The sequence below is a fragment of the Pseudophryne corroboree genome, chromosome 7 (assembly GCF_028390025.1).
Source record: "Pseudophryne corroboree isolate aPseCor3 chromosome 7, aPseCor3.hap2, whole genome shotgun sequence".
Taxonomy (NCBI): Eukaryota; Metazoa; Chordata; class Amphibia; order Anura; family Myobatrachidae; genus Pseudophryne; species Pseudophryne corroboree.
Window position 1 is genome coordinate 269462085 of NC_086450.1, and position 15431 is coordinate 269477515.

The 15431-nt window shown below is 47.9% G+C and overlaps 1 protein-coding gene across 2 annotated transcripts in view; it reads left to right on the forward strand.

Moving 5' to 3' along the window:
• STK17B (serine/threonine kinase 17b) overlaps positions 1-15431 on the forward strand; it is a 301296-nt gene that overhangs the window by 134769 nt on the left and 151096 nt on the right. For both annotated transcript variants that reach the window (XM_063934142.1, XM_063934141.1), the window contains exon 3: positions 14510-14722. In XM_063934142.1, the coding sequence (XP_063790212.1) occupies positions 14510-14722 (213 nt within the window). The remainder of the gene's footprint in view (positions 1-14509; positions 14723-15431) is intronic.

Genomic DNA, 15431 nt, shown 5'->3' on the forward strand with positions numbered 1-15431 from the left:
TGTGGCGGTTGAACACCATATCCTAACCAGAATGGATATTCCCGGTGAAGTCGTTTCCACACTTCTTAGGGCTAGAAAAGAAGTAACGGCAAAGCCTTACCACCATGTTTGGAGAAAATGTGTGTCTTGGTGTGAATACAAGAAGGCTACTACGGAAAATTTCAGCCCGGTCGTTCTTCTCCATTCTTTGCAAGCATCCTCCCAGGATGCTTACTTTGGATGCTGGATTCTCATATCCGCAAAGGTGCATCCCCTCCCTTGAGGAACTGCTTTAGAACATCCCCAATGTTTTCCCTGTTGAAACATATGTACCCTACTGCAGAAAGTAAGAGTTATGGTAGACTTACCATTGTTAACTCTTTCTGCGAAGTACATTGGGTTCCACAGGGCGCCCACCCTGACACTAACAAAACTGAGCTCATAGTGCCTGGAGGTGGGGTTATAGCAGAGGCCTCTATGCATCCTGGGACAGCTAAAGCTTTGCCTGTTGGTGCCTCTATATCCAGATCCACTGTAAACCCTCATGTTTACCCTGTGGAACCCAATGTACTTCGCAGAAAGAGAGTTAACAATGGTAAGTCTACCATAACTTTTACTTTTTGCAGCAGGGTACATATGTTTCCACAGGAAAAACATTGGGGATGTCCTAAAGCAGTTCCTCAAGGAAGGGGACGCGCCTTTGCAGATATGAGAATCCGGTATCCAATGTATGAAAGGCACTGGCTAATATCCAATATGTATGCTCTTCTCCTACAGACCCCACAACAGGGAATATCTACCAGGAATTAGGGTCAGGTAGTAGGCTGATCTGGGTGCTTTAAGGGATGAATCATGGCAAATGGCTCTGATGTGCCTTCACATGTCCACTACCACAATTGGGTTCCAACAAATTGTTATTTTTGGTGCATAGAGTGTACTGGTACTCCAGTACACTTATGTAGATTTGGTGGTCAGGACAGTTCCAATGTCCTAAATGAAGAGCTGAAGTGGGCACATTTTGGCACCTTCTTTGGAAATGTCCCCTAATCACTACTTTTTTTGGGACATAATAATATGGGCGATATCTCCTATAGGGGTCACCTGAGCTGTTTTATTACTGTAGTGTGTGTATTGGGTATAATTGATGAGGATCACAAATGAAAGACAATTGGCCTGATTCAGAGATGGACGCAATTGCAAGTGTGATTTTCTTTACCTCACAACTGCTATCGGCAAGTAAAGCTACTGCTTACAAATGATGAGGGACGTCCACCAGAGCTATTGCAACTCATTCTCAATTGCGTACCCATATGGCAGCCTTTTATGCAAGAACAGGGAACATCACGCTTAAGGGTGGCCCTATGGATAAGCAGACTGGACCTGGCAGTAGCCACGCAGACTGCATGTTTTTGTATGTTATAGCTCGCAGCCGACATCAGATACCCACTTGAAAACTGCAATGAATCGTATGCGTTGTTTCTGCCTTTCCCTGTTAACACCCCCGAAATGTCACTCCCTATCAATCACTTTGTCATGAAATCCTCTTCCTCATTGTGAGTGGGATTGCAGCTGTACCTTGACGCATGTGCAATGTGATAACTGCACGTGGACAGTCTGCTGATTAATCATCGAGGTACGCGGAATATCTGCTAATGCGTCCATTTCTGAATCAGGCCCAATACGTTCCCATTGTATACATGTTGGCTAAAGTCTGTATCACCTGCTCCTGGATGACCTTTACAAGCCTGGTGTTCCATAATTGGCTATCTCTAGTGAATGCTGCTGTTGCGCATTAGAAATGTACATTTTCTAGGTAGTCCAAGTTTGATCGCATTTGGGCTAAATGGTTAGATTCTATTTGCAAAAATCTCTACAGAGCCACACCCTATCTCAGCATCGGTTTTGCTCCTTGATTTTGACCTGCCCCTGGATTACTGGTATATTGTTATTGAGTGCACCTTTTATGCAATGTCTTTGGATGTTGACATGGTCATCGTTAGTTCAGTCCCTTATATTTAATTGTTTGACCAATGTTTCCATAATATGTGAATGCAACCTTTTATATGTACGTTTTCAATCATCTGTACAGTTTGCAATTGATGTCAGTATTTACCTTTTCTCTGACAACCTAGTGGATGCTGGGGACTCCGTAAGGACCATGGGGAATAGACTGGCTCCGCAGGAGACTGGGCACTCTAAAAGAAAGATTAGGTACTATCTGGTGTGCACTGGCTCCTCCCTCTATGCCCCTCCTCCAGACCTCAGTTAGAATCTGTGCCCGGCCAGAGCTGGGTGCTCCTAGTGGGCTCTCCTGAGCTTGCTAGAAAAAGTATTTGTTAGGTTTTTTATTTTCAGTGAGATCTGCTGGCAACAGACTCACTGCTACGTGGGACTGAGGGGAGAGAAGCAAACCTACCTGCTTGCAGCTAGCTTGTGCTTCTTAGGCTACTGGACACCATTAGCTCCAGAGGGTTCGAACACAGGGCCTGACCTCGATCGTCCGTTCCCGGTGCCGCGCCGCCGTCCCCCTTGCAGAGCCAGAAGACAGAAGAGAAAGATGTAATCGGCGGCTGAAGACTCCTGTCTTCATTAAGGTAGCGCACAGCACCGCAGCTGTGCGCCATTGCTCCCACTGCACACCACACACTCCGGCCACTGTAGGGTGCAGGGCGCTGGGGGGGGGGGCGCCCTGGGCAGCAATTTTAATACCTTTTGGCACAAAAAATACACACATACAGTCTAGCACTGTATATGTGTAAAAACCCCCGCCATTAAAGTACACAGAATGCGGGACAGAAGCCCGCCGCTGAGGGGGCGGGGCCTTCTTCCTCAGCACACCAGCGCCATTTTCCCTTCACAGCCCCGCTGGAAGCAGCTCCCAGGCTCTCCCCTGCAGTATCCTGATACAAAAAGGGTAAAAAAGAGAGGGGGGGCACATAAATTTAGGCGCAAATAAGATATTTAAGCAGCTATTGGGTAAATCACTTTGTATAGTGTAAATCCCTGTGTTATATAGCGCTGTGGTGTGTGCTGGCATACTCTCTCTGTCTCCCCAAAGGACTTTGTGGGGTCCTGTCCTCAGTCTGAGCATTCCCATGGCTGTGTCGACATGTTTGATGAGGAGGGTTACGTGGAGGCGGAGCAGGGGCAGATAAGTGTGGTGTCGCCCCCGACGGGGCCGACACCTGATTGGATGGATATGTGGAAGGTCTTAACCGACAGTGTCAACTCCTTACATAAAAGGTTCGATGACGCAGCAGCTTTGGGACAGCCGGGGTCTCAGCCCGCGCCTGCCCAGGCGACTCAGAGGCCGTCAGGGGCTCATAAACGCCCTCTGGCTCAGATGGTAGATACAGATGTCGACACGGAGTCTGACTCCAGTGTAGATGAGGATGAGACAAATGTACAGTCTACAAAGGCCATCCAATGCATGATTACTGCAATGAAAGATGTATTGCACATTTCTGACGTTAACCCGGTTACCACCAAAAGGGGTATTATGTTTGGGGAGAAAAAGCAGCCAGTGACTTTTCCCCCATCTGATGAATTAAATGAATTGTGTGAAGAAGCGTGGAGTTCCCCTGATAAGAAACTAGTGATTTCTAAGAGGTTACTGATGGTGTACCCTTTCCCGCCAACGGATAGGTTACGTTGGGAAACATCCCCTAGGGTGGACAAGGCGCTCACACGCTTATCTAAAAGGGTGGCACTGCCGTCTCAGGATACGGCCGCCCTAAAGGAGCCTGCGGATAGAAAGCAGGAAGCTATCCTGAAGTCTGTGTATACACACTCTGGTACTCTACTGAGACATGCTATTGCTTCAGCCTGGATGTGTAGTGCTGCAGCAGCATGGACTGATACCCTGTCAGACAACATTGATTCCCTCGACAGGGATACTATTTTGCTAACCATAGAACATATAAAAGACGTCGTCTTATATATGCGGGATGCCCAGAGGGACATTTGCCTGCTGGCATCTAGAATTAATGCAATGTCCATTTCTGCCAGGAGAGTATTATGGACTCGGCAGTGGACAGGTGATGCTGATTCTAAAAAACACATGGAGGTTTTGCCTTATAAGGGTGAGGAATTGTTTGGGGACGGTCTCTCGGACCTCGTATCCACAGCAACAGCTGGGAAGTCGACTTTTTTACCTCCAGGTTCCCTCACAGCCTAAGAAAGCACCGTATTATCAAATGCAGTCCTTTCGGCCTCAGAAAGGCAAGCGGGTCAGAGGCGCATCTTTTCTGGGTAGAGGAAAGAAGCTGCACCAGGCAGCCAGTTCCCAGGAACAAAAATCCTCCCCTGCTTCCACTAAGTCCACCGCATGACGTTGGGGCTCCACTGGCGGAGCCAGGTGCGGTGGGGGCGCGTCTCCGAAACTTCAGCAACCAGTGGGTTCGCTCACAAGTGGATCTCTGGGCTGTACAAATTGTATCTCAGGGATACAAGCTGGAGTTCGAGGCGACTCCCCCTCGCCGTTACCTCAAATCAGCCTTGCCAGCTGCTCCCAGGGAAAGGGAGGTAGTACTGGCGGCAATTCACAAGCTGTACCTCCAGCAGGTGATAATCAAGGTCCCCCTCCTTCAACAGGGAAGGGGTTACTATTCCACAATGTTTGTGGTACCGAAACCGGACGGTTCGGTGAGACCCATTCTGAATTTAAAATCCTTGAACACTTATATAAAGAAGTTCAAGTTCAAAATGGAATCGCTCAGGGCGGTTATTGCAAGCCTGGAAGAGGGGGATTTTATGGTGTCGCTGGACATCAAGGATGCTTACTTGCATGTCCCCATTTACCCAGCGCACCAGGAGTACCTCAGGTTTGTGGTACAAGACTGTCATTACCAATTCCAGACGTTGCCGTTTGGTCTCTCCACGGCACCGAGAATATTTACCAAGGTAATGGCCGAAATGATGATACTCCTTCGAAGGAAGGGAGTTATAATTATCCCGTACTTGGACGATCTCCTCATAAAGGCGAGGTCCAAAGAGCAGTTGTTGGTCAGCGTAGCACTCTCTCAGGAAGTGTTGCAACAGCACGGCTGGATTCTGAATATCCCAAAGTCGCAGCTGATTCCTACCTCTGCCTTTCCTGGGAATGATTCTGGACACAGAACAGAAGAAGGTGTTTCTCCCGGTGGAGAAGGCCCAGGAATTGTCATCTCTGGTCAGGGACCTCCTGAAACCAAAACAGGTGTCGGTGCATCACTGCACGTGAGTCCTGGGAAAGATGGTGGCTTCTTACGAAGCAATTCCCTTTGGCAGGTTCCATGCAAATGGTACGGATCGCATCTTCAGATGCATCGATTGATCACCCTGTCCCCGAGGGCCAGGGTGTCTCTGCTGTGGTTGCTGCAGAGTGTTCATCTTCTCGAGGGCCGCAGGTTCGGCATACAGGACTGGGTCCTGGTGACCACGGATGCAAGCCTCCGAGGATGGGGGGCAGTCACTCAGGGAAGAAACTTCCAAGGACAGTGGTCAAGTCTGGAGACTTCACTACACATAAATATACTGGAACTAAGGGCCATTTACAATGCCCTGAGTCAAGCAGAGCCCCTGCTTCAAAACCAACCAGTACTGATTCAGTCAGACAACATCACGGCGGTCGCCCATGTAAACCGCCAGGGCGGCACAAGAAGCAGGATGGCAATGGCAGTAGCCACAAGGATTCTTCGATGGGCGGAGAATCACGTGCTAGCACTGTCAGCAGTGTTCATTCCGGGAGTGGACAACTGGGAAGCAGACTTCCTCAGCAGGCACGACCTCCACCCGGGAGAGTGGGGACTTCATCAAGAAGTCTTCACACAGATTGTAAATCGTTGGGAACTGCCACAGGTGGACATGATGGCTAAAAAAATATTGCGCCAGGTCAAGGGACCCTCAGGCGATAGCTGTGGACGCACTAGTGACACCGTGGGTGTACCAGTCGGTTTATGTGTTTCCTCCTCTGCCTCTCATACCCAAGGTACTGAGGATAGTAAGAAAGAGAGGAGTAAGAACTATACTCATCGTTCCGGATTGGCCAAGAAGAACTTGGTACCCAGAACTACAAGAAATGATCTCAGAGGACCCATGGCCTCTGCCTCTCAGACAGGACCTGTTACAGCAGGGGCCCTGTCTGTTCCAAGACTTACCGCGGCTGCGTTTGACGGCATGGCGGTTGAACGCAGGATCCTAACGGAAAAGGGCATTCCAGATGAAGTGATTCCTACGCTGATAAAAGCTAGGAAGGATGTGACAGCAAAGCATTATCACCGCATATGGCGGAAATATGTTGCTTGGTGTGAGGCCAGGAAGGCCCCAACAGAGGAATTCCAGCTGGGTCGATTTCTGCACTTCCTACAGTCAGGGGTGACTATGGGCCTAAAATTGGGGTCCATAAAGGTCCAGATTTCGGCCCTATCTATTTTCTTTCAAAAAGAACTGGCTTCACTGCCTGAAGTTCAGACGTTTGTTAAGGGAGTGCTGCATATTCAGCCCCCTTTTGTGCCTCCAGTGGCACCTTGGGATCTTAACGTTGTGTTGGATTTCCTGAAATCACACTGGTTTGAGCAACTTAAGACCGTGGAGCTAAAGTATCTCACGTGGAAGGTGGTCATGCTGTTGGCCTTAGCTTCAGCTAGGCGTGTGTCAGAATTGGCGGCTTTGTCATGTAAAAGCCCATATCTGATCTTCCATATGGACAGGGCAGAATTGAGGACTCGTCCCCAATTTCTCCCAAAGGTGGTATCGGCGTTTCATTTGAACCAACCTATTGTGGTGCCTGCGGCTACTCGGGACTTGGAGGATTCCAAGTTGCTGGACGTAGTCCGGGCTTTGAAAATGTATGTTTCCAGGACGGCTGGAGTCAGGAAAACTGACTCGCTATTTATCCTGCATGCACCCAACAAGCTGGGTGCTCCTGCTTCAAAGCAAACTATTGCTCGCTGGATCTGTAGCACGATTCAGCTGGCACATTCTGCGGCTGGACTGCCGCATCCTAAATCAGTAAAAGCCCATTCCACTAGGAAGGTGGGCTCTTCTTGGGCGGCTGCCCGAGGTGTCTCTGCTTTACAGCTTTGCCGAGCTGCTACTTGGTCGGGTTCAAACACATTTGCAAAATTCTACAAGTTTGATACCCTGGCTGGTGAGGACCTTGAGTTTGCTCATTCGGTGCTGCAGAGTCATCCGCACTCTCCCGCCCGTTTGGGAGCTTTGGTATAATCCCCATGGTCCTTACGGAGTTCCCAGCATCCACTAGGACGTCAGAGATAATAAGAATTTACTCACCGGTAATTCTATTTCTCGTAGTCCGTAGTGGATGCTGGGCGCCCGTCCCAAGTGCGGACTCTCTGCAATACATGTATATAGTTATTGCTTAACTAAAGGGTTATTGTTATGAGCCATCCGTTGAATGAGGCTCAGTTGTTGTTCATACTGTTAACTGGGTATGGTTATCACAAGTTGTACGGTGTGATTGGTGTGGCTGGTATGAGTCTTACCCTGGATTCCAAATCCTTTCCTTGTAATGTCAGCTCTTCCGGGCACAGTTTCCCTAACTGAGGTCTGGAGGAGGGGCATAGAGGGAGGAGCCAGTGCACACCAGATAGTACCTAATCTTTCTTTTAGAGTGCCCAGTCTCCTGCGGAGCCCGTCTATTCCCCATGGTCCTTATGGAGTTCCCAGCATCCACTACGGACTACGAGAAATAGAATTACCGGTGAGTAATTTCTTCTTTCTCTGACGTCCTAGTGGATGCTGGGAACTCCGAAAGGACCATAGGGAATAGCGGGCTCCGAAGGAGGCTGGGCACTCTAGAAAGATTTATGACTACCTGGTGTGCACTGGCTCCTCCCACTATGATCCTCCTCCAAGCCTCAGTTAGATCTTGTGCCCGGCCGAGGTTGGATGCACACTAGGGGCTCTCCTGAGCCCTTAGAAAGAAAGTATAGATTTAGGGTTTTTTTATTTTCAGCGAGACCTGCTGGCAACAGGCTCACTGCAGCGAGGGACTAAGGGGAGAAGAAGCGAACTCGCCTGTTTGCAGCCGGATTGGGCTTCTTAGGCTACTGGACACCATTAGCTCCAGAGGGATCGACCGCAGGCCCAGTCCTTGGTGTTCGGTCCCGGAGCCGCGCCGCCGTCCCCCTTACAGAGCCAGAAGCAAGAAGAGGTCCGGAAAAACGGCGGCAGAAGACATCAGTCTTCACCAAGGTAGCGCACAGCACTGCAGCTGTGCGCCATTGTTACTCAGGCACACTTCACACTCCGGTCACTGAGGGTGCAGGGCGCTTGGGGGGGGGGGGGGGGCGCCCCCTGAGCAGCAATAAAAACACCTTGTCTGGCAAAAATACCACAATATATAGCCCCAGAGGCTATATATGTGGTAAATACCCCTGCCAGAATCCAGAAAAAAGCGGGAGAATAGGCCGCGGAAAAGGGGCGGAGCTATCTCCCTCAAACACACTGGCGCCATTTTCTCTTCACAGTGCAGCTGGAAGAAAGCTCCCCAGGCTCTCCCCTGTAGTTTTCAGGCTCAAAGGGTTAAAAAGAGAGGGGGGGCACTAAATTTAGGCGCAATATTGTATATACAAGCAGCTATAGGGGAAAATTCACTCAGTTATAGTGTTAATCCCCACATTATATAGCGCTCTGGTGTGTGCTGGCATACTCTCTCTCTGTCTCCCCAAAGGGCTTTGTGAGTCCTGTCCTCAGTCAGAGCATTCCCTGTGTGTGTGCGGTGTGTCGGTACAGCTGTGTCGACATGTTTGAGGAGGAGGCTTATATAGTGACGGAGCAGATGCCGATAAATGTGATGTCGCCCCCTGTGGGGCCGACACCAGAGTGGATGGTTAGGTAAAAGGTATTAACCGACAGTGTCAACTCCTTACATAAAAGGGTGGATGACGTAACAGCTGTGGGACAGCCGGCTTCTCAGCCCGTGCCTGCCCAGGCGTCTCAAAGGCCATTAGGGGCTCAAAAACGCCCGCTCATTCAGATGGCAGACACAGATGTCGACACGGAGTCTGACTCCAGTGTCGACAAGGTTGAGACATATGCACAATCCACTAGGAACATCCGTGACTTGATCCCGGCAATAAAAAATGTGTTACACATTTCTGACATTAACCTCTAAAAATGGGTTTTTATGTTTGGGGAGAAAAAGCAGGCAATGTTTTGTTCCCCCATCAGATGAATGAATGAAGTGTGTGAAAAGCGTGGGTTCCCCATGATAAGAAACTGGTAATTTCTAAAAAGTTACTGATGGCGTACCTTTTCCCGCCAGAGGATAAGTTACGCTGGGAGATATCCCCTAGGGTGAATAAGGCGCTCACACGGTTGTCAAAATAGGTGGCACTACCGTTTTAGGAACGGCCACTTTGAAGGCACCTGTTGATAAAAAGCAGTAGGCTATCCTGAAGTCTGTATTTACACACTCAGGTACTAGACTGAAACCTGCAGAGCGTGCTGCTGCAGCGTGGTCGGTGACCCTGTCAAACATACTAGTTTGCTAACATGAGAACATATTAAAGACGTCGTCTTATATATGAGGGATGCACAGAGGGATATTTTACCGGCTGGCATCCAAAATGAATGTAATGTCCATTCTGTCAGGAGGGTATTAGAGACCTGTCACTGGACAGGTGATGCTGACCTTAAAAGGCGCATAGAGATTCTGCCTTATAAGGGTGAGGAATTATTTGGGGATGGTCTCTGGGACCTCGTATCCGCAGCAACAGCTGGGAAGAAATATTTTTACCTCCGTTTTCCTCACAGACTAAGAAAGCACTGTATTATCAGGTACAGTCCTTTCGGCTTCAGAAAAGCAAGCGGGTCAAAGGCGCTTCCTTTCTGTACAGAGACAAGGGAAGAGGGAAAAAGCTGCACTAGTCAGCCTGTTCCCAGAATCATAATTCTTCTCTCGCTTCCTCTGAGTCCACAGCATGACGCGGGGGCTCCACAGGTGTAGCCAGGTACGGTGGGGGGCCGTCTCAAAAATTTCAGCGATCAGTGGGCTCGCTCACAGGTGGATCCCTGTTCATTCAAGTAGTATTTCAGGGGTACGAGCTGGAATTCGAGATGTCCTCCCCCCGCCGTTTCCTCAAATATGCCTTGCCGACAACTCCCTCAGGCAGGGAGGCTGTGCTAGAGGCAATTAATAAGCTGTATTCCCAGCAGGTAATACTTAAGGTGCCCCTACTTCAACAAGGACGGGGTTACTATTCCACACGGTTTGGGGTACCGAAACTGCATGGTTCGGTGTGACCCTTTTTTATATTTAAAATCCTTGAACACATACATAAAAAATTCAAGTTCAAGATGGAATCGCTCAGGGCGGTTATTGCAAACCTGGACGAGGGGGATTACATGGTATCCCGGGACATCAAGGATGCTTACCTGCATGTCCCTATTTACTATCCTCGCCAGGAGTACCTCAGATTTGTGGTACAGGATTACCATTACCAAGTCCAGACTCTGCCGTTTGGACTGTACATGGCACCGAGGGTGTTACCAAGGTAATGGCCGGAATGATGATACTCCTTCGAAAAAGGGGAGTTTTAATTATCCCGTACTTGGATAATCTCCTTATAAGGGCGAGGTCCAAGGAGCAGTTGCTAGTCGGGGTAGCACTATTTTGGAAAGTGCTACAACAGCACGGTTGGATTCAAAACAGTCCAGAGTCACAGCTGGTTCCTACGACACGTCTACTGTTCCTGGGGATGGTTCTGGACACAGAACAGAAATAAGTGTTTCTCCCGGAGGAGAAAGCCAAGGAGCTGTCATCTCTAGTCAGAGACCTCCTGAAGCCAAAACAGGTATCGGTGCATCATTGCACGCGAGTCCTGGGAAAAATGGTAGCTTCCTACGAAGCAATCCCATTCGGCAGGTTCCATGCAAGAATTTTTCAGGGGGACCTGTTAGACAAGTGTTCCGGGTCGCATCTTCAGATGCATTAGGCTGATAACCCTGTCTCCAAGGACCAGGGTATCTCTACTGTAGTAGCTGCAGAGTGCCCATCTTCAAGAGGGCCGCAGGTTCGACATACAGGACTATGTCCTAGTGACCATGGTTGCCAGCCTTTGAGGCTGGGGGGCAGTCACACAGGGAAGAAACTTCCAGGGACTTTGGTCAAGTCAGGTGACTTCCCTACATAAATATTCTGGAACAGAGGGCCATTTACAATGCCCTGAGTCAGGCAAGGCCTCTGCTTCAAAACCAGCCGGTCCTGATCCAATCAGGCAACATCACGGCAGTCGCCCATGTAAACCAACAGGGCGGCACAAGAAGCAGGATGGCGATGGCAGAAGCCACAAGGATTCTCCGATGGGCGGAAAATCATGTGTTAGCACTGTCAGCAGTGTTCATTCCCGGAGTGGACAACTGGGAAGCAGATCTTCTCAGCAGACACGACTTCCACCCGAGAGTGTGGGGACTTCATCCAGAAGTCTTCCAAAGGATTGTACACCATTGGGAAAGGCCACAAGTGGACATGAAGGCGTCCCGCCTCAACAAAAAGCTATAAAAGATATTGCGCCAGGTCAAGGGACCTTCAGGCGATAGCTGTGGACGCTCTGGTAACACCGTGGGTGTACCAGTTGGTTTATGTGTTCCCCCCCCCCCCTCTGCCTCTCATACCAAAGGTACTGAGAATAATAAGAAGGCGAGGAGTAAGAACGATACTCGTGGTTCCGGATTGGCCAAGAAGAGCCTGGTACCCAGAACTTCAAGAAAATATATCAGAGGACCCATGGCCTCTGCCGCTCAGACAGGACCTGCTGCAGCAGGGGCCCTGTCTGGTCCAAGACTTACCGCGGCTACGTTTTGATGGCATGGCGGTTGAACGCCGGATCCTAAAGGAAAAGGGCATTCCCGAGGAAGTCTTTCCTACGCTGATTCAAGCCAGGAAAGATGTAACTGCAAAACATTATCACCGCATATGGCAGAAATATGTTGCTTGGTGTGAGGCCAAAAAAGGCCCCAACAGAGGAATTTCAACTAGGTCGATTTCTGCATTTCCTACAAGCAGGAGTGTCTATGGGCCTAAAATTAGGCTCCATTAAGATACAGATCTCGGCTCTGTCGATTTTCTTCCAGAAAGAATTAGCTTCAGTACCTGAAGTTCAGACATTGTAAAAGGAGTGCTGCATATTCAGCCCCCGGTGGTGCCTCCAGTGGCACCTTGGAATCTCAACGTGGTGTTGAGTTTCTTAAAAATCACATTGGTTTGAACCACTAAAAACCGTGGATCTAAAATATCTCACGTTGAAAGTGGTCATGTTATTGGCCTTGGTTTCGGCCAGGCGTGTATCAGAATTGGCGACTTTGTCATATAAAAGTCCTTATCTGATTTTCCATATGGATAGGGCAGAATTGAGGACTCGTCCCCAGTTTCTCCCTAAGGTGGTATCGGCTTTTCACTTGAACCAACCTATTGTGGTACCTGCGGCTACTAGGGACTTGGAGGATTCCAAGTTACTGGACGTAGTCAGGGCCTTAAAAAATTATGTTTCCAGGACGGCTAGAGTCAGGAAAATTGACTCGCTATTTGTCCTGTATGCACCCAACAAGTTGGGTGCTCCTGCTTCTAAGCAGACTATCGCTCGCTGGATCTGTGACACGATTCAGCAGGCGCATTCTGCGGCTGGACTGCCGCATCCTAAATCAGTGAAAGCCCATTCCACAGGGAAGGTGGGCTCATCTTGGGCGGCTGCCCGAGGGGTCTCGGCTTTACAACTTTGCCGAGCTGTTACTTGGTCAGGGGCAAACACGTTTGCATAAATTCTACAAATTTGATACCCTGGCTGAGGAGGACCTTGATTGAGTTCTCTCATTCGGTGCTGCAGAGTCATCCGCACTCTCCCGCCCGTTTGGGAGCTTTGGTATAATCCCCATGGTCCTTTCGGAGTTCCCAGCATCCACTAGGACGTCAGAGAAAATAAGATTTTACTCACCGGTAAATCTATTTCTCGTAGTCCGTAGTGGATGCTGGGCGCCCATCCCAAGTGCGGATTGTCTGCAATACTTGTAAATAGTTATTGCTAACTAAAGGGTTATTGAGCCATCTGTTGAGAGGCTCAGTTGTTTTCATACTGTCAAACTGGATATAGTATCACGAGTTGTACGGTGTGATTGGTGTGGCTGGTATGAGTCTTACCCGGGATTCAAAATCCTTCCTTATTATGTCAGCTCGTCCGGGCACAGTGTCCTAACTGAGGCTTGGAGGAGGGTCATAGTGGGAGGAGCCAGTGCACACCAGGTATTCATAAATCTTTCTAGAGTGCCCAGCCTCCTTCGGAGCCCGCTATTCCCCATGGTCCTTTCGGAGTTCCCAGCATCCACTACGGACTACGAGAAATAGATTTACCGGTGAGTAAAATCTTATTTTTTATGTATTCATTGTGCTGCTGATTCTTGGAATTTAGTATTTTTCTTTTATTGCTGTATATTATTACAGGTTGAGTATCTCTTATCCAAAATGCTTGGGACCAGAAGTATTTTGGATATCGGATTTTTCCGTATTTTGGAATAATTGCATACCATAATGAGATATCATGGCGATGGGACCTAAGTCTAAGCACAGAATGCATTTATGTTACATATACACCTTATACACACAGCCTGAAGGTAGTTTTAGCCAATATTTTTTATAACTTTGTGCATTAAACAAAGTATGTGTACATTCACACAATTTATTTATGTTTCATATACACCTTATACACACAGCCTGAAGGTCATTTAATACAATATTTTTAATAACTTTGTGTATTAAACAAAGTTTGTGTACATTGAGCTATCAAAAAACAAAGGTTTCACTATCTCACTAAAAAAAGCCCGTATTTCGGAATATTCCGTATTTCGGAATATTTGGATATGGGATACTCAACCTGTAATTTAAAAAATTGAATAAAAACACTGTATTCAAACTTACATTGTTCCAGACGGTATTTTTATTGCAAGATAGTAGGTTGTTAAACTAAATTATAAAACACAATTCATTATTTGGCTTTCCATTAGCATCTACCTGTGAATAATAATTAAAAAAAAAAATAATTCAAATAAAATTGGTTATATTGTGAATATGAGAATGCTGTGAAATGAAGACTAGAATATTCTAAACAAATTCAAAATACAATTGGAAACATGCACAAGATAGGAATGAGTACACATCTGTATCTGGTGCTAGTTTTTAAGTGCTCAGGCTTGGTATGCAGAGCGCCTGGATCCCGACAGCCGGGATATCGAGTGCCTCCTGTTCGAACATGCATACACATTATAGGGACCTCACTTTACCTTTGGAAAAGTATATAAAACAACTTATTTTAATGTGCTTTGTTTATTCAATCTGTTTTCTTCCAAGCTTCCTGACTGCATTGTTACTTAGTTTGCATTCTAAAGTACATTTGATAGTGAATTTCAGGAAAGAAAGCACATCCTTGTTTTCTACTGGGCTATTACTCCCCCTTCTCCCTCCTCCTCCACATGGCATTATTGAGTCTGTGTCTATTATGTTATTAATGTGGCGTTTAATGCAATTCTGCTTCTGCAGGGGTAAATTTGCAGTGGTTCGACGATGCACAGAGAACGCTACTGGGAAAGAATTTGCTGCCAAATTTTTGAAAAAGAGAAGGAGAGGGAAAGACTGCAGAGCAGAGATAATCCATGAAATAGCTGTTCTCGAACTGGCAAAATCAAATTTGCGCATTGTGGATCTCCATGAAGTATATGAAACTAGCCATGAAATCATTTTAATTTTAGAATAGTAAGTACAGTACTGTATGTAACCTATTGTGCAGTTTATATTGGGACCATGCATAATTTTTTGATATATAAACCATTTTTCTCCGGCAGGTTAGCCACAGGATAACATTGGGATATGATGGAGCGACAGCTAATTGGCACCAAACGATCACAAGCTTCCTGGCCTCCTAGGATGCAACGGGCTCGTCCATATAATCCTGCCCACCGACTCAGTCAAATCAGTTTTTTGTTTGGTGCGGCAGGAGCCGAACCATGGTCACAGAGCTGCTGTTCTTTGGCAGCTCTAAGCTTTATTCATTTATTTTCTCTTACGTACTAGAGGATGCTGGGGACTCCAAAAGGACCATGGGGTATAGACTGATCCGCAGGAGCCTGGGCACACTATAAAGACTTAAACTGGGTGTGAACTGGCTCCTCCCTCTATGCCCCTCCCCCAGACCTCAGTTAGACTTTGTGCCCAGGAGTGAATGGACACACACTAGGGGAGCTCTAATGGGTTTCTCTGAAAGACTTTGTTAGGTTTTTTATTTTCAGGTTGACCTGCTGGCTACAGGCTCCCTGCATCGTGGGAGTGAGGGGGGAGAAGTCAGACCTACTTCTTCTTAGTTAAAAGGCTCTGCTTCTCGGCTACTGGACACCATTAGCTCCAGAGGGTTCGATCACTTGGTGCGCCTAGCTGCTGCTTCCCGGAGCCGCGCCGTCAACCCCCT